This window comes from Amblyomma maculatum, chromosome 1 (genome assembly GCF_055883805.1).
Source record: "Amblyomma maculatum isolate TAMU_Amacu chromosome 1, ASM5588380v1, whole genome shotgun sequence".
NCBI lineage: Eukaryota > Metazoa > Arthropoda > Arachnida > Ixodida > Ixodidae > Amblyomma > Amblyomma maculatum.
In genome coordinates this window covers 336,717,247-336,741,802 of record NC_139344.1, presented here as the reverse complement: position 1 = coordinate 336,741,802, position 24,556 = coordinate 336,717,247, and the positions used below count along the sequence as shown (strand labels likewise).

Here is a 24,556-nt window from a genome sequence, read left to right as displayed (position 1 = left end):
GGCACAGTCGTTGATTTCCTGTCGACTAGTTGTATATCTTTTGATAATTTGCAGTCATTGTTTTCTCACCGCAATTAAGCGCGTTTCGCCACTGCGAAGGTGCAGTACTCTGCCACGGCCGCTCGATGGCTCCAAAGTGTACTCCAAAGTCAATCTTTCTACCATATGGCTAGCCTCCGCGCCCGCTACACATCTGCTCACCACATTCAGACTTACGAAGCCTGGACAGCCCCCAATACCAACGCCAAGCGCAAGTTTAGTGCCCTGCTAGACTTCATGTCGGAGTCTGGCAAGATCCGCCTTGGTCTGGCGTCCTCTACCTCACCTAACCCACCCTCTTCCCCTCTAGGCCTCATGAGATCCTCATGAATAAAGGTTTATAAATGAATGAATGAATGAATGTTTCCTCAAATCGTGGCTCTGGCGCGCGCATCGAGACACCCTACAGTTTCGGTTTCGGATGTCCTGATTCTGGTTTTTCATCGCCTGTAATAGATACGAATACCTTAAAAACGCCTTAATAAAACAACCGTCGAAATTTTATTGCAGCGTTATAATTATTATTATGTTGTTTTAAGAAATGAATCCATTCCAATCCAGTAGCAGTGATGCGATTTGAATACGTCACGTTCAAGATGCTCGTGGTTCTTTTATATATTTTTTATGTTTTCCGTCAATATATTTTTTTTTCTTGAGAGAGGCGCGTGCCGATTCTGTGCGTTCGCAATATTTTGCTTTCGTTTTTTTTTTTTTCTTTTTTTTTTTCGGTGGTTGGGTATTCGAAGCGATGCAGGGACACGGAGTTGTACATAAGTTTATTGAGGGGCTTTAGTTGTACACGGGTCTGCTGCTTCGCAGTGCGCTGCAGGGAGTTTGTGTTTGCTTTCCTCATTGTAATGAAAACGTCCAAGAGTACTGACCGTATGCGGGGCCGCAAATATATTGAGTACCTGCGCGTGAGTTATTTGCACGAACGCGCGCCCACACACATACAGTGTTCTGCAACTTTATCGGAACTGTCTTGGAAAATTTTCCCACTGGTCGAGGCGGGAAAAAGTTTCCAAGACGGTTCAGATAAAGTTGCAGAACGTTGTACAGTCTTGTAGTGGTGGAAAAGACAATTAACTGTCTAGAGCTGAGACCTTCTAAGGGCGCGTAAACGCTTACGTTCGTATCTAAGCTATGAAATTATACAAGATGTTGCTTATAGCTTATGGACAGACAATTTTCCGTCTCTGTATAGTTGTTTCACATAACGGGCTTAACTAGGTACAAATGAGAAGGACCAACAAATGAAAAGAAAAAAAAAAAAAAGGAGAAATGAAGGAAGCGAACGAGCGGGAGGGGCGCTTTAGCGAGCATGCATAGCTGCAAGCCGTCACTCGTTTGAAACTGCGCTTTCTGTTGGCTAGCTGCTAATAGAAAGATTGAGCCTGCCCGCGCCCTTCACTGCTAAGAAAAAACAAGAAAGCGTGCATGCTGTTGCGTGCTTTAGCTGGAACCAGCGCCGCGCGCGCCTCCTTCCAACCTTTCCGCGCATTTGTCTCCAGGGCAGCTTGAAAAAAAAAAAAAAAAAAGTGCTAGGACACGCAGAAGTGACGTAGACTCTACGTCACTTTTCTGTCAGGTGATTGCGCACCCAGGATCTGCAAAAATATCCTCCACGATTTGAGCGTCTCGTTTTCGTTTCAGAGTGTTCTTGGAGCTGTTGTTCGTGCGTCAAATAGCTGTTTATTCTTTTAGGACAGTTTACTTCTTTCGTGGCTAAAATGAAAGTCGCTTCTCGTGTACTAACGACGGCAAGAGCGTGCCCAGCATAGTTGACCCAGACATTCGCTTTCTGCGATGAACACTTGACGTCGTCCGCCGTCGTAATGCTACAATCAGCGATCACTTGCGGCTACTGCGACCGACGAGCTGTGATATAATGGTTGACACTTTTCTTGCTCTTTTGGAAGGCCTTGTTTTGTCCTCTATGGTTAATGTGTGTGTAATATCAGCTGCTGGCTGGTCAGCATGAGCACGTGCACAGCAAAGTTACTTGCTGTTTGTGTACATAGATCGATGCTTTGATGCTGTGGCTTTTACATCGCCATGACGTATGTCGAAAGCGCGAATACGGAACGTCAATTGTCTGGACTCATCTCGCAGTTGTATGTGGGCTATGACGACTTGACATGTGTTCCGTGAACGATGGGTCCTCTGTGATTTTTGGAATTTGTTTAACTTGGCTCGGTGAACTTCGAAACCTCTGTTTTACCATTTCTTGGCATTTGGCCCTGTATGGTTGATTACAGATGTTTACTCGGCGCGTTTGGTTGTCTTGCAGTTTTCCTCGCTTTTAAGGAGAAACGCATTTACCTACTTATCACGAATGAGGATGGCTACCGCTCCGTTGCCGGACTTGAAAGCACTTGCCGGCGATATCATCGAACAACAAGAAACAACGGAGGGAGAGGTAACACCTTTTTCCGTTTGTGCATACTTCCTTCATTAATGCGCGTGGCTGTGATTCATGCGTTCGGCAAGATTTTCACTTCTGCCGTTGCACTTTGCTATCTATCCTCAGCACACTGCTCGCGCGCGTGATGTGTGCTTTGATTTGTGCGTTTACCATCTCGGACTTTACGTTCAGGAGGGAGGAATGCAATAAGTAGCAATAGAGTGGAATGTCAGAAGGCAATGATAGTTTTAAATGCTTTTTTTTTTTTTTTTGTTATGTGCAGTATGACATGATCTAGCTATTGGAACACATCATGAAGTTCCTGCATAATGCAGCAGGATGGAGGATGGGTTACCAATGGTACCATATGATGCAGTACTATATATTATTCATCAGAGCAAGAAAAATGTATGAATACCTTTTGAGTGTTGAACATCGTAGGCATATTAAATAGTCATTCCAGTCCATAGTGCCACAGTATCTGAACCAAAGTTCTTCCATCTTGTTCTTGTCCTATATCACATAATTGGCCTCATGTATGTATGAATGGCTTTTAAGTGTTTAACATTGTAGGCATGTTAAAGAGTCATTTCAGTCCATAGTGCCACAGTATCTGAACCAAATTCCTTCCATCTCCTTCTTGTCCTATTTCACACAATTTCCTCATATATGGCCATGTCTTTTGTAAAAAATGATTAATAAATTGCTGCCACAACTAGTGTTTGTGACTGTGGATAGCCTTTCAATGAAATAAAATTCAAAATGATTCCATATAATCATGCACAAGCAAACTGAAGAATCTTCGCTTAATTGTACTGCAACAAATGCCTAAAATTTTTATTACAAACAGGTGCATAACGCATTGTTACAATCGTTTTCCTCTTCCTGCTTACCATCTCTGTAACCAGTCAGATTACTTCTACTGTGGTTGTGCTACATTGTATTCAATCAGTTTGTCGTACGTCCCTTAAATTTCCTTGCTTCATCATCCTTATTTTTGGCTGCGCCCACTAACTGTTCCCTTCTTTGGAGACCAACAGGTAACAGATGAGCTGTCTTTCCTCTGTATGACGTGGCTCTGGCGGCTCCATTTTCTCGCCTTAATTTTTGTGAGGATTGCAAACTTCTTCGCACATCGTGTTCTGTAATTCAGTGTTACCCTTGTCATTTTCCTTTCCATAACCCGCTGTGCTGTCCTTAATATAATGTTGGGCCTTTTGATAGCCTCTTATCGTAAAATTTCGAGCAAACGCCCCCTCCCTTACAAGCACCCCCAATAACTTCACTGATAATTTCACGTTTCCGCACCATTCCGAGAAAGCACCCCCCCCCCCCCTCGCGCGCCGCACCTCCCCACCCCCTACCTTTGGCAGGCACCTCACCCAGGCAGCAGCTGGCCGCTGCCAAAGCACAGATAGCCACTGTCTAGGTGGGAGCTGGAGACGACGTGAAAACAGACAGTCGCTAACATGTCTAAACAGCACGCCGAAAGAAAACGTCGGCGGAGGGTGCCAATCAGTTTGCATCGGCGGAGGGTGCCAATCAGCTTGCATCGGCGGAGGTGGCGCAGCGAGGGCACACTGCGCAGCACCTCGCCAAAGCCTTGACACACAAGAAACTTCTCAGCCAGATTGCCCTGATGAGAGAAATAAAAGTTTAAACCCATGTAGTCTGAGTTAAATTTTTTGATGGGAAATTTTGTTGTAATCCTAAATTTCGGTCTTGCTACATGAAAGCGCCCCCCTCTTTTTCAGCTAATTTCGTCGTGTAAGAGGGGGGCGCTTGCTTGGAATTTTACGGTAGTTTTGGGAGTTTAGCATCTTTTAAAGCTGTGTGCTGACACCAAATTTCGGTGGCATTTTTCTTCTTGATGCGTAAGACATTATTCCTGTATATGGCTCACCTCGTGGGTTTTGCCTACTACCGCTAAATAATTTATAATTGAATTTTCTTTTCTCACCAGTTTCAGTTTCTTTTTTATCAGCAAAATGATGGCTGTGACATCACAGTCAAGTCTAGGTTACGCAAGGCATGAAAAACAGTAATATAATCTCTGACTCTTCACTTGTAATTGCTATTATTGAGGCAAGCTGACTGGTAGCATTGTAGTGAATTCAGATGACAGAGAAACGATTATATTGACGTTTTTCTCATCGTTCACTTGACCTAGACTTGACTTTGACGTCACAGCCATCACTCAGCTGTTGAAACTGAAACAGATCAGAAAGGAAATTTGATTATAAATTATTCAGCGGTCATAGATGCATATCACATGGGTATCTATGCTCAGTAATGTCTTACGCATCGTTACAAAGGATAAACCATGAACCCAAAAATAAGCTGTAGGTACTCCTTCACGTGATGCAGTGAAGCATGATGGTGTTTTGCTCTTATTGTGCTCATGCTCTAAATTATTTGTTGCAACTTTTACCAAAGCTGGTCTTCAAACCATTCTGATGAACCCAGTATGGCTGTTAGAAAAGCTACATGAGTGGTATATTACATATTTTGCAACTGTGATTAGGATTGAAATTTATATTCTGTTTGGTCCTTGGTATTCAATACAACAAAAGACAGTGAACAATAAATGCTTACAGATTGAACTGCTACTCCTGCTATAACAGCTGCTATAACAAGCTATCCTTGCTTTCTGCCATTACACAACACACAAGAAGCACATTGATTTTGATTTCAGATATAGGGTATTTAGTCTTTTTTGTTCTTGCAAGCAGCAAAAACTTGTTGATAGTGTTATGACATTAATGCAAAGAGTGTTCCCAATTCAATTTTCAGCCATTGGAATTTAAGAGAAGCATTGCATGTTGTCTTTAAGAACAATAATCATAAAAGTTTTTTTTTTCTGCTTTTTTGAGGGAGGGGGATAGATAAAGAAAACTTGTTGAAAAGGAAATTATAACTAGTAATTAACAATTCTGAGCATTCCAGAACAAAAGCATTTAATTTCTTTTTTTACAGGTCATATTTCATTGGATAAAAATGCAAATAATGCATGCAGGAACTGTAGTTTAATTTCAGTGTTCCTCTGTCACTGTTGTTTTAAAAAAGCTTGCAACCATGTTCTGTTTTCGGTTAACAATAACTTTTTGTTATTTGCTTTCAAATTTGGTTTAAGAATAGGTCACTTTTGATACTGGGCTTACATTTCTCTTTGTTTTTTCCTTTTTTCTGTACAGAACAAGCTAAAGGCCTTTTGCTGCACCTACAAACAAGGCACCAAAGCACAAAAGGCAGAATTTTTACAGTTTCTTGCAAAGGAATTGTACATCAACAGAGAACTATTTCGAAGTTCTGTGAGGAGCTACTTAGAAGACAGTCAGGTAACTAATTTTCTCTTTTTTTTTTCTTTTATTGCACATTTACTCTGAAACCTTAGTGCATAGAGTGTAAAGTTTCGGACTTTCACCAGAGTTTAGTATAGGACACCTGGAATGCTCTGCTTTATTTTTACATCTTTATTTATTTTTCATAAAAGGATCCAGTGTTCAAGTTCAGAGATGAAGAGCGCCTGGGGGCCCTGCTCACGCCAAAATATGTCTCACTTTTTCATATACTTGGAAGGATTGAAGGGGGTGTCAAGTTCCTCGTTGACATGAGGGGTGACTTGCTTGTAAGTACTGTCATCTTTTATCCTTTCAGCATCCATTGCCGGGTGCGCATAGTTGTGGTTTTTCTCTCATTCTCCATAATTTCCTGTGTCTACAGTTTGGTGACCTGAGGTTCCGGTGCACGTAAACTCTTTAACATTACATTAGAGCACAGTTGTAGTTAAGATGCCAATTAATGTTTAGAACAGATTACCACCGAAGGCACAGTGGGGACAAACTATCAGACACAAGCTGTAGCCAGGATTATAAACTGTGAATTGGTTTATAGGAAAGGCGCAGTATTTACCTCATCTCTTGGTGGATACCTGAATCACGCCTTAAGGGAAGGGAGGAAGATTGGAGCGAGAGAAGCGAGAAAAGGGCGTTGTAGCCACAGTGATTTCGACAACCTGGTGATCTTTAACGTGCACTAACATCGCACAGCTGACAGACGCTTTAGTGCTTCGCCTCCATTGAAACGTGGCCGCCAGGGTCATGTGCAAACCAGAGTACTCTGGTTCAGTAGCCAAGTGTGTAGCTTATCCATGTGGCTGCGGTGGGTTGCAGGCAGAATCGTTCCATTGTGTTTCAGTCATACATTTATTTGAGTGAATTTGTGAATGAGTGTTTGCATTATGTTAGTTTTCATTTCTTCCTACTTTACAGGAGTTGATACTGTCACTGCAGCCGGAGAATCCATCTTTCTATGACGTTCGGCACATGAACATCATTCTCAAAGACCTTTTGGCGTTGTGGTTCACAGTGGGGTTCATCAAGCTGGAGCGCATCACGTGGCAGTCCTCCTGTGAAATGCTACAAAAGGTAACAGACACTCAATGCTTGCGCATTAATGCACAGACATTCATACTAAATGTGTACAAAGAAGGATTGCATAGTGGTCAGTTCATAAACAAATGCTGCGTCCTTGTAATGCTTATGTAAAGTCATAAAGGGAACAATTTGAAGCACTGAAATAAAGTAACAGGTTCAGAATTTTGTGTTTTTAAGATCTGCTATGCTAGAAGTACAAAAAGCTTTAGCCTTGAGCCAATTTATAACAGGCCTGGCTCACTGTAACGCAGGGCAACAGGCTACGATTTCTTTTTTACTCTTGTGAGCCTTCAGTCAAAGTATCAGCTAAAAGTTTAGGCTAATTATTCTGCTCGAGCACTCAGTTTTATTTATATAAGTTTACCACTGAATGTATATGTCGTAAAAAAACATTGATGTTGTAGATTGACACAAGCAGTGCGATCTTGTGCTTTGCCTATTACAGTGTTTAATAGCAGCAACCCCATTTGCATATGATGTGTGTAACTCTTATATAAAACTTCTGTTGCACTGTGTCTCACTAGCTGAATTTAAATTTGATGATGGCACTGATTCATCTTATGAATGCACCATGGCATTGTGAATCACCTTCAGTCGTCATCGAGTGTTTGCTTTAAATATTTAAATGTTTTGTGATGAACAAGGCCTTTGCCACTGAACAAGCAGTAAGTAGGTGCAAGGTTGCGACATGCAAAGCAAATTCACTGACTACTATCCTGCACTTCACACATGAAAAACTGCTGCCAGCTCTGCACACTACTACACAGCCATACAGTTCTGTCTGCTTCATCATCATGCACAGCACCATCATTAGCAAACAGAATGTGATAAGGCAGTGAAAGAGAGCGCACTGGTGCTTATTGTTGTGTGTTTATAGCACTGACAGTGTTGGCCTGCCTTGTTTGCTGTGTGTGTGTTTATGCACAAAATATCTATACTAATTAGTAGCCTTGTGCATTTGTAGGGATGAGCAAGAGACTTAGTGGCATTTTATCTAATTACCATTGCCGTACGCCTATGTGAGCTTCTTCAGTTGTGTGTTGTTGTTTCTTTTTTTTTTTTGTAAAACTTTGCTTCTGGTTTAGAACTTCAGTACTGCCTTTCTTGTTTGTTTGTTTTTTTGTTTTTTTTTTTTCTTCCTTTAAGCATTCCTTCAACAGATCTCGTTAACAGTAATTTGTGTTCAATAAAATCTTTCTTCGGTTCCTTGACATTCACTTCACAAGTCTAGCCACTGAGCAGACCATGTTTAAGAAGAGCATGCATCTCAGCTGTCCGAGAAAGCAGAGTACTACTATGAAGCAGAAAGCTGACAGTGTCCCTTCTTTCGGGCTGTTGCGTGGCATTGCGCAGGTCTCTGAATACGAGGCTGTTCACCCGGTACGCAACTGGACCGACCTGAAGCGGCGAGTGGGGCCCTACCGTCGCTGCTACGTTTTCACGCACAGCTGCATGCCTGGCGAGCCCATCGTAGTGTTGCACACTGCTCTGACCAGTGCCATCTCATCGTCAATCCAGGTGTGTGTGGCCAGTGCTTTGCCGGAGGATCTTTTGGTTTGGGCTGCAGGTAAATCTGAACTGGTCTGTTTGTGTATAGTACCAGCTTTTTTTTTTTTTTTTTTTGGAAAAGAAACATTTACTTAGTACCTAGAAATGTGGCACAATGAACACAAACATGTGAATAGAAAACACAATACAGGTGCACACTACCAACTGTAATATTAAACTGAACATGCACTTCCTCTTGAACACTCAGCCACAACTTCCTCTTCTACACCCAAGTACATCTTCGCACACCTCTTCTTTGCCAAGCAGATGTCTAGCCAATAATAAAAGTTAGCAGCACAATCATCCCAGTACAACACATCGTCCAAGCACGACCATCACATATTGCACCACATAGACACACAGTAGAAAAAACCACTACACATCTGCGGCTGCCACATATAACGTTCACGTTCACACCTTCCCTACTATGCAGCACCAACTCGCCCCTCAAGCTGTTATTCTGAAACGTTTACTTGTAGAGACTTATTCGCTGGCGTAAGAGGGGTGTGTGAGATTGATGTAGGTCATGTGCTTAGGTGTGAAGATGGAAGTTTGGACTTTCGTGTTCTCATTAACAGTCTATAGCGTGCGCCTGTATTGTGTTGTGTTCTTGGGTATCATGCACCAACTAGGCCCACAATCTGTTATTCTTGCACTGCATCTTCGAGCAGTCTTACACCATTACATGAGACCCGTAATTGTGCGGCATTTAAAGAACTGGTTGTAGTTCCTGGGGCTAAATGGTGCTGGAGCACCACTTGCTGTTCTTTAATGTTCAGATACGAGCGTTTGAGTATTTTATTTATTATATAGAGCTGCTACAGCCAGCATTCATTTCTTTGACCCTGAACCCAAAAAATTGGTTGGTCTGTATCTCCTCTAACCTTGCTGACACATAAGCTTTGTCTGTTGAAAGCTTTAAATAATATCCTTTTACACTGTTTAGACAGCCCCTTTTCATAATTAGATTTCTCATGAAACAGTAGTTATAATCAGTCGCCTTTGAACACTAACATACAGCTGCAAAGGCTTTTCTCAATAGCACCCGCCGTAGTGGTGCAGTAGTTACGGCGCTCAACTACTGTACCCAAGGATGTAGGATCAAATCCTGGCCACGGCAGCCGCTTTTCGATGAAGGCAAAAAGCACCTCCACTGCAGTGTCTCATAGCCTGGTCGCTTTGGGTCTTTAAATCTATAAACTAAGCAAGGCTCTTTCTTGGGCTAGCTGGTGGATAGGAAGACAGGGACGTGAGATAGGGGGACCTCCTGTGCACGATTTGCATTAGAATTTAAGCAAGAGCAGTGCATTGAGGATGCAATAGCAGCAGCCCACCTTACTGTAGGGGTTGCTTTGTCAGTGCTAATACCATCATGTTTACTGTAGCCATTTTTCCTTTGAAAACAGAGAATTGTTGGCCACCGACAACACCCAAAGGAACCTGAGCTACCACAGGAATGGGAGGATGAACGAATCATCAAATCTGCTATCTTCTACTCAATCTCATCAACCCAGAAAGGTAAGCTATAAGACTGCATTGTTATTTGACAGGGCCACATATTAGTGGCCAGTATAATGCAGAGGAATGCACATATAGTACCAAATTTTAGGCTTGAAAACAACTTTGAATTATTTTGAGTTTATAGCATATGGTTACAAAAAAAAAAAAAAAAAAAAAAAAGCATTCTTCTGTCATTTTGCTAGTTTTTTCACTTACTGTATTTTTTTACTTTCTGACTCAATAGAATTGTTGGTCTGCCCTTGTATACTATACATGTGCATATGTAGTCATGTAAAGTCAGATAGGCACATCTGTAAAAGTGATGACTATAATGTTTTTTTTTTACATGACAGCTGTTATAAGCATAGACACAAAGTAAAATTAATGCACAATGGTAAATCATACTTTGAAACATTCGCACTCAAAATAAAAGGAGATTATTGCACAGTCACTGGTTTTCACTCGAAAGCATTTCGAAACTCAGATTACAGTAATGCTGAATATTGTCATGCTTGCTCTGCCTCTTCTTTGCATAGGTCTCCAAGGAATTGAACTTGGAAAGTATCTCATCCATGAAGTGGTGAAGAAGGTCAAGGCTGAGTTTCCTAATGTGAATGAATTCTCATCGCTTTCGCCAATTCCTGGTTTCAAGGAGTGGGTCATGTCAGAAATTCTCAAAATCCTCAAAGGTACTAAACCTTGCTGTTGGATCTGCTTGTCTGTAACTGTTTAGGAATACACCAGCGCATATTTTCCCTGTCGCAGTGGCTCAGTGGGGCAGTGCTCAACTGATGAACCTATGGACACAGGATTAAATTCCGATTGAAATGAACACTTTTCGATGGAGGCAAAAAGCAAGGCGCCCATGTACTGTGCGATGTTAGTACACAGTAAAGAACCCCAGGTGGTCAAAATTTTCAGATCTCTCCACTATATGTCTCTCATAGCTTGATTAGTCGCCTTGGGGTGTTAACACTCATAAACCAAACTTAAACCAGCACAGATCACTAACGCTTGATGTTATCATTTCTTAACCTCTGCATCTTTGGTACTACAAGATGCTGGAAGGTGTGCGTGATCTTATCTGTGATTTGATGAAAACATCGCACCACAAACGGGACAAAGAACAGAAGAAACGCATGCACGAACATTGTGCTTACTAGCAACTGATGGTTATTGCACCTTCTTCCTCTTCAGCAGAAGAAAAATAAAACCAGAAAAGCCCCAAGGAAAAAAAAGAAAAGCAATAGAGGAAGAAGATGCAGTAGAACCATCAGTTACCAGTCAGTGCAGTGTTTGTGTGTGTGTGTTTATTCTCCTTGTCCCATTTGTGGCGTGCTGTTTTCACTGGCCCTGCATCTTTCCATGGTGCATCTGTGATGTTATGTCTTGGCTTACATTTGTTTTGTTTTTTATTTCTCCTATTTTCACTCATACACTGCTGATATTATGTTCTTGTTTTTATTGCAAAACCTGGTCCATAATGCAAAAAAAAAAAAAAAAAAAAATCTCCCTAGGGGTTGTGAGCCTTGTTTATTGCCCCAACTTTGTTTTGTCAGGACTGCATTCACTGGAAAACATTTTTAATTTACAATGCTATCAAGGAAAATTTCAGGGTTTTGTTTCATGTGTGTAATTGCAAAGTAAGTAAGGACATCACTCATCATCATCAAGTAAGTAAGCTATCACAGTCTTGCCAAATCTAGCCAGTTTGCATGCTTACGTCTCACCTGAATTAAAACAGTCTTGATAGTTCGGCATTCTCTGAATCCCAGTGTATGTTTTATGAATTTTTATGCACCCTTTAATTGGCGTTTCCGTTAGAGAAGAGTGTTTGCCTTGGCACAATAGCAACAGACAAAGTACAGATGGCTGTCGGCAGAAAAGTGAGTGTAGTTGCAAAAACAGTCCAAAGGTGTCCTTAATTTCAACCAAGGTGCTGTTGAGACTCATATGCCATATCTATTTACTCCTTGTAATACATATTTGTCCTGGTTACTGCCTAAGAAATTGTTTCGATATCCCATGCTGCCTATGCCTCTTCATAAGCAGTATGTAAACAAGATGCAAAATGTTTCATGAGGAAGGAAAAGCCACAGAAGTAAATATCTCAGTCTTGTTGGACACCTGGGGCCAGATAACATACCACTCTCAATAGGAAACCAGCTTCAAAGCATGTGCAATGCCCTGATCCTATTGGTCGCTTCAACCACAGGTCAGGGCCGACCAATAGAAATGGAGCATTGTAAGTGTTTTGTGGCTGGTTTTGCATTGAGAGAAGTCTGTAATCTGTCCCCTGAATTGTGCTGTGAGGTACGGAGGAGGGGGCGGAAGGAAGGCAGGCAGAAAGGGTTGTAGTGGAGTATTTGACCACGTGGGGTTCTTTTAACATGAAACAGTGTGGCTTTTTATTGGCCTACGTGCTGTTTGCTTGTACTGTAGAAACAGACAAAAATGTGTGCTCCACAATGTGTGCAGAAAAAAAAAAAACATTAAAATGTCACTGCAGAAACTGCATTGGGAGAATGGAAAAGCATGTGTGTTGGTTTTTAGAATTTTTACTTTTTAAAGTGTTTATTTTTATAATTTGTTATTTCACTTTCTATGTATTTATTGATGTCTTTCTGCTTGCTATTTCGTTCCTTTTAATTGCTATTTTGTTTTTACTTTTTATTTGTTCTCATTTACCAGTATCATTAATTATTATGATCATCATAATCGGTACATATTATTATTATATACTTTTTTACATAGCTTTCACATTAGTAATTGGTTTACAATAAAGAAAAGGTGCAAATTCTGTCACACTTTCTCTGTGGACACCTGAACTGGGCTAAGCCTGCGGCCTCACATTTTGCATCACCATTTGGCCTCACTGATATGGCCTTTTGCCTTAATAAGTATAAAGCCAAAAATTTTTGATGCCACAGCAATGTCAGCTCTTTTGGCACACCCATGTGGTGTCACCTGGACATCGTTTCTCTGGCTGTTAAGACCAAAGCTGATTGCTCCCGATGAGGGTCAAAAAACATCATTTGTGACATACTTATGCGCACGCATGCGTGCAAACAGCTTATTTGTCTAGATTAAACAATTACATAGTCGTGCCCAAGGAAGCGCAAGAGAGAGCGTGCGGGCTACGGCAATTATCTGAAATGCGGTCTCGGCAGTGATAAAGCAATATCAGTTACAGTATAATGAAGAAACAAAAGTTGCATAGAATACAAAGTTCAGTGTTAATATTCTACATACATGACATGAAACAATAATTGCACATGTACTTTCTGCAAAAATAGAAGATTATTACGCAGATTCAAAGGAAACAAATACAATGCAGTTTAACAAAACAATTCAGTAAAACATTTAGCATGTTTGTCATCATTCCTTTCAGAAGATTGTTTTGCTCTGTCTAAGCTGAGATCATTGAGTGTTGTGTTGTTAAGCTCCTATCAAAGCAAAATTAGAAACGGTACCAAGAAAGTTTGTCAGGCTTTTTTTAACAGGTGATGTAGCTCGGATGGTGCTTGGACAGACCAGCGAAATTCTCTGCCCACAGTAGGGCAGCTGTCACTTTATTATATAAAGTGGTGGACTGCGGCTATGCTATTTCTGCAGGCCACCCTGAGTCAAGCAAGCTTTCGAACCGTCGTCAGTTGGAGGCCATTGTGCAGCCCTACAGCGAAAACAAGCAGCCTCTGAATGCACTGTTGATGCTGCTGCGCAACAACGGCTGGTTCCACATTCCTGAACTGGTCAGTCAGCTCCAGGAGCCATTGATGCAACTCTGCGCATTCTACCTGTACCACGAGAAACATCGCGGATATGCTCTCAACAGTGTTGGTGAGTTGCTCTTGGTGTCACAAAACCGTGGCTGTACCTAATTTGTCAAAATTACTTGTAATAACAATACTTTTGAATGTGGATCTTAATTTAGGTGTGGACTATGGGAAAAAAAACTGTTTTCTTAAATTAACTGTCACAGGTTGCACACAAGGTTTGATGGAGTGATGAGGTAGGCAGGGCGAGGACTGTTCTGAGCTACAGTTACTATGCAGCGGCTATCACTAAAGTGGTCTCTCTCTCACACGTTCACACACAAGGATTCTACCTGTGTGTGTGTGCATGTGTTGTGAGTGAATTAGCTTTCCTGCTGGTCAGCATTCTATATTGGCACAAAGTTATGACTGCAACTAGGTAAATATTGGCACCTGTGTTGCCTTGCCATCTTTTCCAGCCAACTTCCACCTGAAGAACGGCGCGGCGATCTGGCGGCTAAACTGGCTGGGCGATGTTTCACCCCGTGGGCTGTCATCATCTTGCTCCATCATGGTCAATTACAGGTAGAGTAGAATGACTGTGTATGCAGAGTGGCTCGATGGTTGCAACTGATGGTTGATGGAAGCTTGCTTTCCGCAGCTTCCTAGTTATGAGATAAAGCTGCCCCTGTGATGTGTAGGAATGATGCTCTCACATCGTTTTTGCAAGTAGTCCTAATGAGACAAAATTATGATAGACAAATGATTTTCATGATCTCTTGAAGTTTGGCTAAAAGGGAGTCTACTGTGTTTTCTGATCACTACTGTAGCACACTACTTTTGCAGTACTTCGCCTGCATTGTACAATCCCTGCCACCTGTGTAAATTTCTATTCACAGCACACACGCCTTTAAGCGATGTGCCATGTAAGCAAAGCTCATGAGGCAAACAGAATGCTACCCCGCACTTAGGCAACCACAGGGGCGCTTCATTCATCGCTAAGACTGCCCATCAGTGAACATAATCAGCGCACGGTGCAACCATTGCGCATCTACATTCGCTTGTTAAATGCATGAGGAGATGGGAATAGCGGGCATGGAAAGCATGTGGAAAGAGAACGTGCATGCAGTACGGGAACACCTCATTCGAAGTGTCACGGCAATGTCGTGCCTGATGACGCTGCAGAATTCCACTACTCGGGCATGCATTTGGCGCCGGCATCGCACTTCAAAACGCAGCATTGGTTCCCTATAGCCAGCAGACAGCAGACTACATCTAGGTGGCACATGCCCTGAATCTTTTCCGCTTGCAAACAGCAGGAACGGAATCATCTGCTTTGAAATCGCAGTGACCACAATGGAGAAAATCAATGTGGTCGCCTGCGATCTTGCTTACTGCATTCTTGGTGAGCAAGCATGCGATGATTGACAACACAGCATGCCATTTGCTGAGCATTGCACTTGTAATTTTTCATTCTGATGTGATAATGGAGGGCATACATTACAGTGAGGCCACTGCTTGCATGCTTTTCAGGGTCCCTTGAAGCTTGCTCGCACACTTCACGGCATTATACGATGCATAAACTGACTACCACACAGGTGCATCGTCACTGACGTGACGAGATGTTTCAGCGAATATTAAAATATTCCTTGCCGCTGTGGCAGTTGACTTGGCTGGCTAGGTAGTTTTGGTTTCCAGCCATATTTCTTAATTTGAAAAGTGGTGCCTCTAGTAGTTCGGAGTGCTGCAGTGCAAATGCATTGCAGGAATGAGGCAAACAAGCTCAGTTTTTGAATTGTTTAGAGTAGTTCTAATTTTTAGGGGTTTCAAGACTTTCATTTGCGATTTTCTCGGCAGCACAGCTACCACCTTTCTGTGAAGAAAAAAAGCTGGTAGCAATCCTGAGGAACAGTCCATCTGGCTTGTTTAGTTCGATGCTCCCCATTAGTATCCCTTCGATCAGCTGTGACTGATGCACCTGACAGTGTTATCACATCTTATTGTGCACACGTTAGTATCAGAGTGTTGAAATTTCTTTGGTCCTATTGCCAATGGGAATATGGTGTCCAACATGGGGGAGTTTCGGTGCCAGGACACCCGCCGAAATTTTCTGAGCGCTGCATCCCCCTCCCTTCCCCGACTCTTTTCGGCCTTTCTCCCTCATTTTTTTTTTCCAACCGGCGGCATATAACACCCTCTGAAAAATATTTCTGGTTACACCACCGGTGTTCAATGTGTATTTTTTTATGTATGGTTTTACCATAGAGCCATTCAAAACGATGAGCTTTGCTGAATTTAGCTGTACACTTTAAAAATTGAATCACTAGTTTCAAGCATGGTCCTCATTTACAGTTAAACCTCATTACAAGAGACACTCAAGGGAAGGGGCCCGAAAAGGATATCTCTTGTAACCAAGGTCTCTTGTAACCAAAAATTCTTACCAACTCGTAAAATTCTGTTACATATCAGTGCCCTTTTTTGCTGCAATATGTCAGGAACCGAGAAGGAGTGTCTCCTCTTGACTGGGAAGTCAAAATGTTTCTGTTGTTTCAGCAACTTTCGTCCCATTCCTGTGTGACTGAAACAACAGGGACATTTGGTTTCCCAGTCAAGAGGAGACATTCCTTCTCTGGATTCCAAGGGAAGGAAAGCGTAGCAGGGGACGGCAGAAAGTTAGGTGGGCGGATGAGGTTAAGAAGATCGCAGGGGTCAAGTGGATGCAGCTAGCACAGAACCAGGTTAATTGGAGAAATATGGGAGAGGCCTTCGCCCTGCAGTGGGTATAGTCAGGCTGATGGTGATGATGATGACTCCTCGGTTCCTGACATATTGCAACAAAAAAAAGGACACTGATATGGAACAGAATTTAGATGAGTAAATCAAAACTGCCGCCCATATGAGTTGTTAAGAGTCAGCTGCATTGCATGAGCACACCTGGGTTAATTGTGTTTCTTATAAACAGTGAGGAAGAGGGACCTGCGAAAGTTGTCCTTAGTATCAGAGTGTCTGTTGTAACCATGTCTCTTGTATGCAATGTTATTAACATGGCAAACATAGGAAAACCAACCAAACCATTTTAAAGTGTCTCTTATAACCGAGTGTCTCTAGTGACCATGTCTCTTGTAACGAGATTTGACTAAACATCCCAATGTGTTGTTTGTGTTTATATATGCCCACTTTACATGGAAGTTCATCATCACTGCTTGGTTGAGAAAGGCTGCCTCTTGGTGCTCTTTCAGGTACTACTTGGAAGACATGGAAGACTACAGGCGAGCATACACTGAAAATGGAATCATCACCGCATCAGACATGTTTTTGAAAGATCTGAAGCCTGTACAGTCTTCATTGTAAAGTTGTTTTCTATGGCCCTTGAATGGCGGCAAAGTGGTACTACCTGTTTATATGAGCGGCCTTGTCATTAAGAAATTTCACTGCAAGCACTACATCTGATAACATTAGTTTATGAATCATCTGCTGCCGATTAGCAAATTATTGGTAAAACCAACTCCTGCTATGAATCAGCTTCTTGTAATCTTAAATAGCTCAGTTCTTTCCTTCTTGCATCTAGCATTTCCTCCTCAATACCACTGAGCTGTTATTTTTTTTTTTTTAGTTTGGCTTTAGGTATGCTTTTGAACTCAAGGATACATTAAATTGTTATAGCATATGAAATGCAATATAGTATCTACCTGTATTCAATACATTATTATTTTATGAGCTTAGAGTGATGCCTCCTTGATGAACAGGCATAATTTTTGTTTTCCATTCCTGCATCAGCAACCTAGTGAAAAGTCCTTTCTGCATGCAGTATGATGTAAAAAGGACTTTGCTATAATGTTTATATATGTAAATGAAAAAATAAAAGGAAAGAGAGAAGAGACGAGAGAGACCTTTTAATGAGAAACAGGGAATTTAGCCTGCATTTAAGAAAGGGATACATTTTGGCTTAAACTGCTCATTATTAGATGTGTGCAAACATTTGAAATTTCGAATACAAATCATATATGTTTTTTATTCTACTCGTATTCGAAAAACTGATATTCGAAATTTCTAAAGGTTCGAAAATTACCGTTTGCACCAAAAATGTTCGAATTCACCGCAGTTTGTCCTGCACTGCACACTTATCCGCAATGCTGGACTGCTGTACAGTGAAGCCTCCTCAAAACGCGACGGGGCTGTTTTGTGAAGAGAGACCTTCCCTTTTGTGAAAAGGGCCTTCCCGACAGTGTGCACAAAGCAATGCACTCAACGAAACCCGGGAAAAAAACGTTGTTCTTACATCGGTTTCATCTCATATGCAGACATCCATCACAGATGAGCTCATTAGATAAAACTACTGCAATTCAAATGGTTTTGGCAGTTTTTCTGGCCCATTCGATAATTCGAGCTATCAGTTAATTCGGAAATTTTTTGTGCTCCTTTGAAGGCTGAGTTAACGAGAGTTTACTGTATTCCCCAGCAATTTAGTAACTCCCTGTAGTTTCATGCAGGTCGTTCCTGTACAAAAAAACTGGTGTGCTTTTCATTGAACAGATATTTGAAGTTCCATGAATATTCAGATGCATTTTTCCCGATGTTCGTATTCGAAAATTTAAATATTTTCACACTGCTACTGATTACCAAATGGTGATACTGCACATAGAGAGGATGCTCCTGATAAGGATGTCCTAAGAATGGCCCTGTATGGCAGCCATATCTGAGTCCATGTGATGTAAGACTGTCTCCGGGCTCATTGATATATGAGGTGTGACACAAAAGAAACGAGACTGGTCCAATTAATTATTGTACTTACAGAATCGGTTCTTTGTGGCATTATCACCTTCAAAATAGTCTCCTTCAACATTCATACACTTATGCATTCGGTGCTGCCTCTGCTGGTAACAGTTCTGGAACGAGGTTTTTGGAAGGCCCTTCAGGAGATTTTTCGTTTTTGCTTGAACATCTTCAACTGAGGTAAAATGGGTTCCCTTTAAGCAAGATTTAACTTTAGGAAATAAAAAAAAGTCACACGGAGCCAAATCAGGTGAATAAGAAGGATGCTCCATTACAGTAATGTTTTTGCTGGTCAGAAACTGCTTGAAAGATAGGGCCGTGTGAGCGGGTGCATTGTCTTGGTGCAACAACCATCCATTACTTCACAACTGTGACCTTTTTTTTTTTTTTCTAATTTTTTCACGAAGTCATTTTAGTGCTTCAATGTAGTAGTGTTGATTAACAGACTGACCACTGGGAACCCACTAAATCATTACAATTCTACTCTTTTTCAAAGCTACACACTTGGTCTTGTTTCTTTTGTGTCACACCTCGTATGTTGGACGATTCATGTCAATTAACACATTCAGGATTATGGCAAGAATTTTTTATGTATTTTCAAGAAACTTGAAATGGGTGTTTGGTGTGTGGATCTTGTTAGTTTTATGCAAATGTATCTGCTGATTCAACACCATTCCGTTTATACAAACTTGTGGTGTAATATATTCTTTTTGTTTAGCAGATTTGTTTTATTGTCTATTTTGGGGCATCGGTGCTAGAAATTTTAATCTTGAATTCTACACAAGTTTCAAGGGATTTTTAGAATGTTTTAAGGCCATATATTGACCACCTGGCTCATACACACCTCTTCCTCAACCTAAAATACTGTCATTTTTCATTGGTCTGTGTAAATGGGCAGAGATTAAAATATCATGAAGGATGACAAAAATGAAGGAAAATTCTACATGCTGACAAAAATACTTTGTTAACATTCATCATTACAGCATACAGCCCATTGCCCGCTAAAGCGCGGGAGAACTTGTGGGCGAGCCATGGCAATCAACAGGCATGTGCTCCTTTCCAAAAAATAAACAATTATAAACTAAAGGTACATCATAACGTACAATGCAGTACATGGCAAAAACTCGTTCACATTGCACGCTGTGCAGTTTGGCTAAACAACCAGTTTTAGCTTCTCGTTTAACTTGAGCAAGAGAAGTCAACTGTAAGATTTGATTTGTCAATCTGTTAGAGTAACAGGGAACATATTAAGCCCAAACTTGACACCTTTTCTTATATTTGGTGCACATCCTTGATAGTTTAAAGAGTTTGTTTCTGTGAAACACTCTGGATTTATCCTGAGGAAGTTTAAATTTATTTGAAAACAAAAAAAAAAGTTTCTTGTGATAGCTACGAAAGCAAGACAATCTGATAGAGGGTAAATTTCTGCATTTAATTGTCTAACACTCTTATCCAAGTTTCTGGGACAGCTTCATACATAATATTATTTGCAATTCGGTAGAGCAATTAATTTACTTGAAGAATTTTGAAGTTCAAGCAAGAGCCATACACTAACTCCAATTCGCACAGATTCACCCAAAGCTCTGAAAACCATTTTACGATGCCTGATTGGGCATGTGAACCTTAGCTTGTACAGTTGGATTAATACAGTTTGAACACGATTGACATGCTTTATATGTGCAGTCCATGACAAATGTTGATCGAAGTAAAGGTCAAAGTATTTCACAGAAGATGAGAATGGCAAAGGCTCACATTGGCATCCACTATGCCCAACTTCATGCAGAACAGTTGTTTCACTCAAGGTTACATTTTTGTGCTTAAGCACAACAGAATACTTTCGTTTTTATTAAATATATATTTGGTTCGGAGCAAACCACTGTGTTACACTATAAACATCTACTTGTAGCAAATCTCTGGCATCTTCAAAGGATCGATGGGACATAACTAGTTGCGTGTCGTCTGCGTACTGGCAAAGTTTGGAATTTAGTGCGAGGTTGCTTAGGTCATTAGTATAACTATTGAATAATAAAGGGCCAAGTGGGACCCCAACTGGACTTGGACAAAATCACTGTACTCATTTTTTATCATGACTGCTTGTAAACATTTTGAAAAATAGTTCTCAAAAAAAATTCGGCTTAGTCTTCTAAATCTTACCTTATCTAACTTATGTCAAAGAATAGAGTGGTCAACAGCTTTAAAAGCTTTAGTTAGGTCTAAAAAGAGTCAGAAGTTTTGTACTGATGTATATTTTTATTTATGTGGTTCGAACAGTCTTCCAGGAGGTCTAAAGCACTTACCTCGCACTGAAAGGCACACTGAGCAGGATGGTTTACTGCATATTTTCTACAAAATTCTTCCATATTCTTGGAAACAATCTTTTCCAAAATAATGCTTAATGCAGGCAATAAAGGTGTAGGTCTAATTATTTTTATTCGTTTTGGAGCCAATCTTCAACACTGGCCTAACCACTGAGATCTTCAGTCCTGCAGGAATTTGTCCAGTTTCAATGCAGCTGTTCAGAATAAAGAGCAGTAAATTTTTTTTTTCTTTTGTTAAAGTTCTTTTGCAGATCTTGCACTCTAATTTTATCATATCCCAAGGGTTAGAGGACAGAGAGCGAATGCAGCTCATCTATATCAGTTGATGGAAGAAAAGCGGAGTTGGATAGTGACAAGCCGATATACACGAAATGGGGGTAGGGGCATGCTGTTTCAGCTTACTTATGAAAGCGGAAAAAGAAACATTGAATGTTTTTGCGATATCTCAAGGCAGTTCATGTGGAAGTGCTCCAATAAGTTTTTCATCAAAAGATTATTGACTGGTCCTACCCAACTAGTCTTTCAAATATATTATTGTTCATTTGTCTGGTGGCGGCTGTGTACTGCTTCACCCTTCCCATAAAATTCTTCGTTTTCCCAAGGTACGACATCCAGCACTCAAAGCAGAATTTGGTACACCGCGCCTTGGGCCCTTTTTTCACAACAATAACTTTTTAGGGGGGTCTGCCCTTCCTTCCTAGGAATATGCTCACAAAGTTTTCTGAGGGCCATGTAGTTTCCGCTAATAATGGCACACACTACTTTCTAAAATGTCTTACTCTAACCAAAACAAGTTTTCATGCAAAACCCATAACGGGAGTGCTACATAGTTTGTGAGAGCATCTGGTACGGACACGTGCGGTGAAGATCCTAATGGTCATTCGAGTGGAAATGGCGTGCCATAATGACATTTACAAAGCCGCGATCAGCCCCGCTGCGCTGGCGCAGTGGTTACGGCGCTCGATTACTGTTCCCAAGGATGCGGGATCGAATCCCGGCCTCGGCGGCTGCTTTTCGATGGAGGCGAAAAGAAATGCGCCCGTGTGCTGTGCGATGTCAGTGCACGTTAAAGAACCCCAGGTAGTCGAAATTTCCGGAGTCCTCCGCTACGGCGTCTCTCATAGCCTGAGTTGCTTTGGGGCGTTAAACCCTACAAACCAAACGAGAGCCACGATCAGCACGCGAAGGAGCCGCATCGGCTGCCTCCCCAGTCCTCAAAATGACGTCACTCGACGTCTTGGCCAATCGCAGGCAGGGGCACGACCCGCGGTGGAGTCCCTTCGTGCGGGCTGCGCATTTCTGCTGAAAAAAAAAGGCTAAGAGAGAAATAAGCGCCGTAGTGAAGGACTGCAAAGTAATTTCGATCGCATGGGGATCTTTTACGTGCGCTGACATCGCGCAGCACACGGATGTCTCTCCGTTTCGCCTCCTTCGAAGCGCAGCCGCCGGCGATCGGGTTCGAACCGTGTACTATGGCAGTGCAGTGGTTAAAATTTTGTCTGGGTTGATTTTTGGGTGCAGGATGATGCAGCATCTGTCACTTCTCGGTGAACACTTAAAATTAATGGCATTCAATCATGTGATTTGAATCTTTATCTCAAACTAGCCTCCAACTTAGCGAAATGTTATGACGCGTCCTGAATGCTGCACAAAAAACGGTTGCGTCAAAATTTCAATACGAATCGAAGTGCATATTTTGGCGTTACAAACACGACAACGCCGACTATTCTGCACCACGACGCTAAAGCATAAAAAGACCATGGCGGAACTAATTGCCGGTTAAACGCACTACCCCGCTGCGGTTGCGCATTGGTTCAGATATCTAACGGCTTTCCCTTGCTTTGTAAGAGGGCCCTCCGTACATGGAGGGAGCTCTCCAATGCCCTGTTGGGGCTGCTCCCCCACCCTCTGGTAATATTGACAATAAATGTTTCTACCACCACCGATCGAGGTCGAACCCGACCGACGGCGACTGCGTTTCGTTGGTGGCGAAACGGAGAGGCGTCCGTGTGCTGTGCGTTGTCAGTGCACGTTAAACATCCCCAGGTTGTCGAAAATTTGTAGCCCTCCACTTGGGCACCTCTTTCTCTCTTTTCACTTTGATCCTCACCTTCATTCCAATGCGGCGCGGTTCAGGTGTCCACTAAACAAGTGAGACACAGTGCCTTTTCCTTGAACCAATTATTATTATTATTATTATTATTATTATTATTATTATTATTATTATTATTATTATTATAATTATTATTATTATAATTATTATTATATTCCTTGTGGAGCTTTCAGGATAAAATGTAAATTGGTTTATAGAAAAGGAAATGCATAGGATCTGTCCCACTCCATGGACTCCGAAACCGCGCTGGGAGGAAAGGTGTGAGTGACACTGGAAAGAAGTGCTGTAGTCGATGGCTACGGAGTAATTTCGACCAGCTGGGGATCTACGTGTACAGAGCCTTTCTGCTTCGCCCCCAACGAAACACAACAGCCGGCGATCGGGTTCAAACTCGGGTACTCCGGTTCAGTAGCCGGGCGTCTTAATCACCGAGCAACCGCGGCGGGGGCATTTAGGGTGGTTTCATGGTTCCATCATGGTACTGCCATGCTTGACTCTACCAGAGTCCTTCACTGACTCTACTCACCAAAGAGTTTGTTTGTTTTTTTTTTTTTTGTTAATAAAATGAGCTAATTATGTTGTTCACTTCACTCGCACAAAAAATATTAAACCAATACAGCATTAAGGACCAGGAAAAATATTTTAACGTTGCATTTTTTCATGGTTGTAAAATTTGAGTGATATAAAGTCTGGTAGAGGCGCACTTGCAATATTTTCGTATCATTTCGTCTGCTGTACATATCGTGTTTTACTACGCGCAGCATTTACTGCGCGAGTCGATCGTTTCCTGTGCGCACTATGGTGATTTCTTATGAGCGCGTCGGTCGATCGCGCGCTAGTTCAGCGCTTCGGCAGTTTAACGGCCCGTTCTCGGCAGACCACCGAAACCGCCAGAGAAGCCAATGCTCATACTAGATAGTCAGTGGGCCGTGCGAGAGCGGGCTCATCGCTCGAAAGCTAAAGAACACAACCGTCTACTTTCGCATGAGTTTCCATCAGTTATTTTGCCCAGTAGGTGCAGTAAGCACGCAGCGCGCTGCGGGTCGATCCGCGCCATGCGATCCACCGCTGTTTTAGCTGTGTTACAGCGCAATGCCAAGTCTGCAATGCCACCATCGTGTGTAAAAAATGATGCGGAAAGTGATCAAGCATTTCGTTTCATGCGCGAATACCGTTTTTTTTCGTTGCCACTTCAAATGGGCTTATCTCCCCACCTGCGTTTCTTTACAGGCTGTATTTTTACAGAGTTTCACGTCTCGCTCGTCAGAGCTCCCCATCACTTTGACAAATCTTCTAGCTCACACAGTCGCCTAAACTTGTCAAATGAACTAGGAAATTTTCAACTAGCAATATTGAATTGAGCCGCAGATTCGTTCCACGCACCGCACCGCACTGCGCTTACTGCGATCTGCGACGCAAGCGGCCTCTGTAGTCCCAGTTTTGCCAACGTTGCCTGGTTGGTACGCCGTAATCTGCGCTAGATTTATGTCGCATGGAAAGCGCTGGCCAGCATGCGCACAGTACCACCATGGCTGCGAACACGATTTGAAAAGGAGTGGCGACGGTTTTCATGGTAGTGTCGCCGCAGCCGCTTTCACTCTAATCTTGGTTGTATTAACTGTATGATAATTTGCGATAGGGAAATTGAATCGACGACTAAGGCCTTCTAC

The 24,556-nt window shown here is 42.0% G+C and overlaps 1 protein-coding gene across 1 annotated transcript; it reads left to right on the top strand.

Moving 5' to 3' along the window:
- Positions 1 to 1,612: 1,612 nt before the first annotated feature.
- LOC146207514 (malonyl-CoA decarboxylase, mitochondrial-like) lies at positions 1,613 to 20,520 on the top strand. Its single transcript, XM_084588149.1, has 11 exons — positions 1,613 to 1,930; positions 2,330 to 2,458; positions 5,638 to 5,781; positions 5,937 to 6,071; positions 6,715 to 6,870; positions 8,233 to 8,397; positions 9,834 to 9,945; positions 10,464 to 10,616; positions 13,543 to 13,767; positions 14,162 to 14,267; positions 16,922 to 20,520. The coding sequence occupies exons 1-11, from the start codon at positions 1,928 to 1,930 to the stop codon at positions 17,031 to 17,033; spliced, it is 1,440 nt and encodes a 479-aa protein (XP_084444275.1). The 5' UTR covers positions 1,613 to 1,927; the 3' UTR covers positions 17,034 to 20,520.
- The last annotated feature ends 4,036 nt before the right edge of the window (positions 20,521 to 24,556 follow it).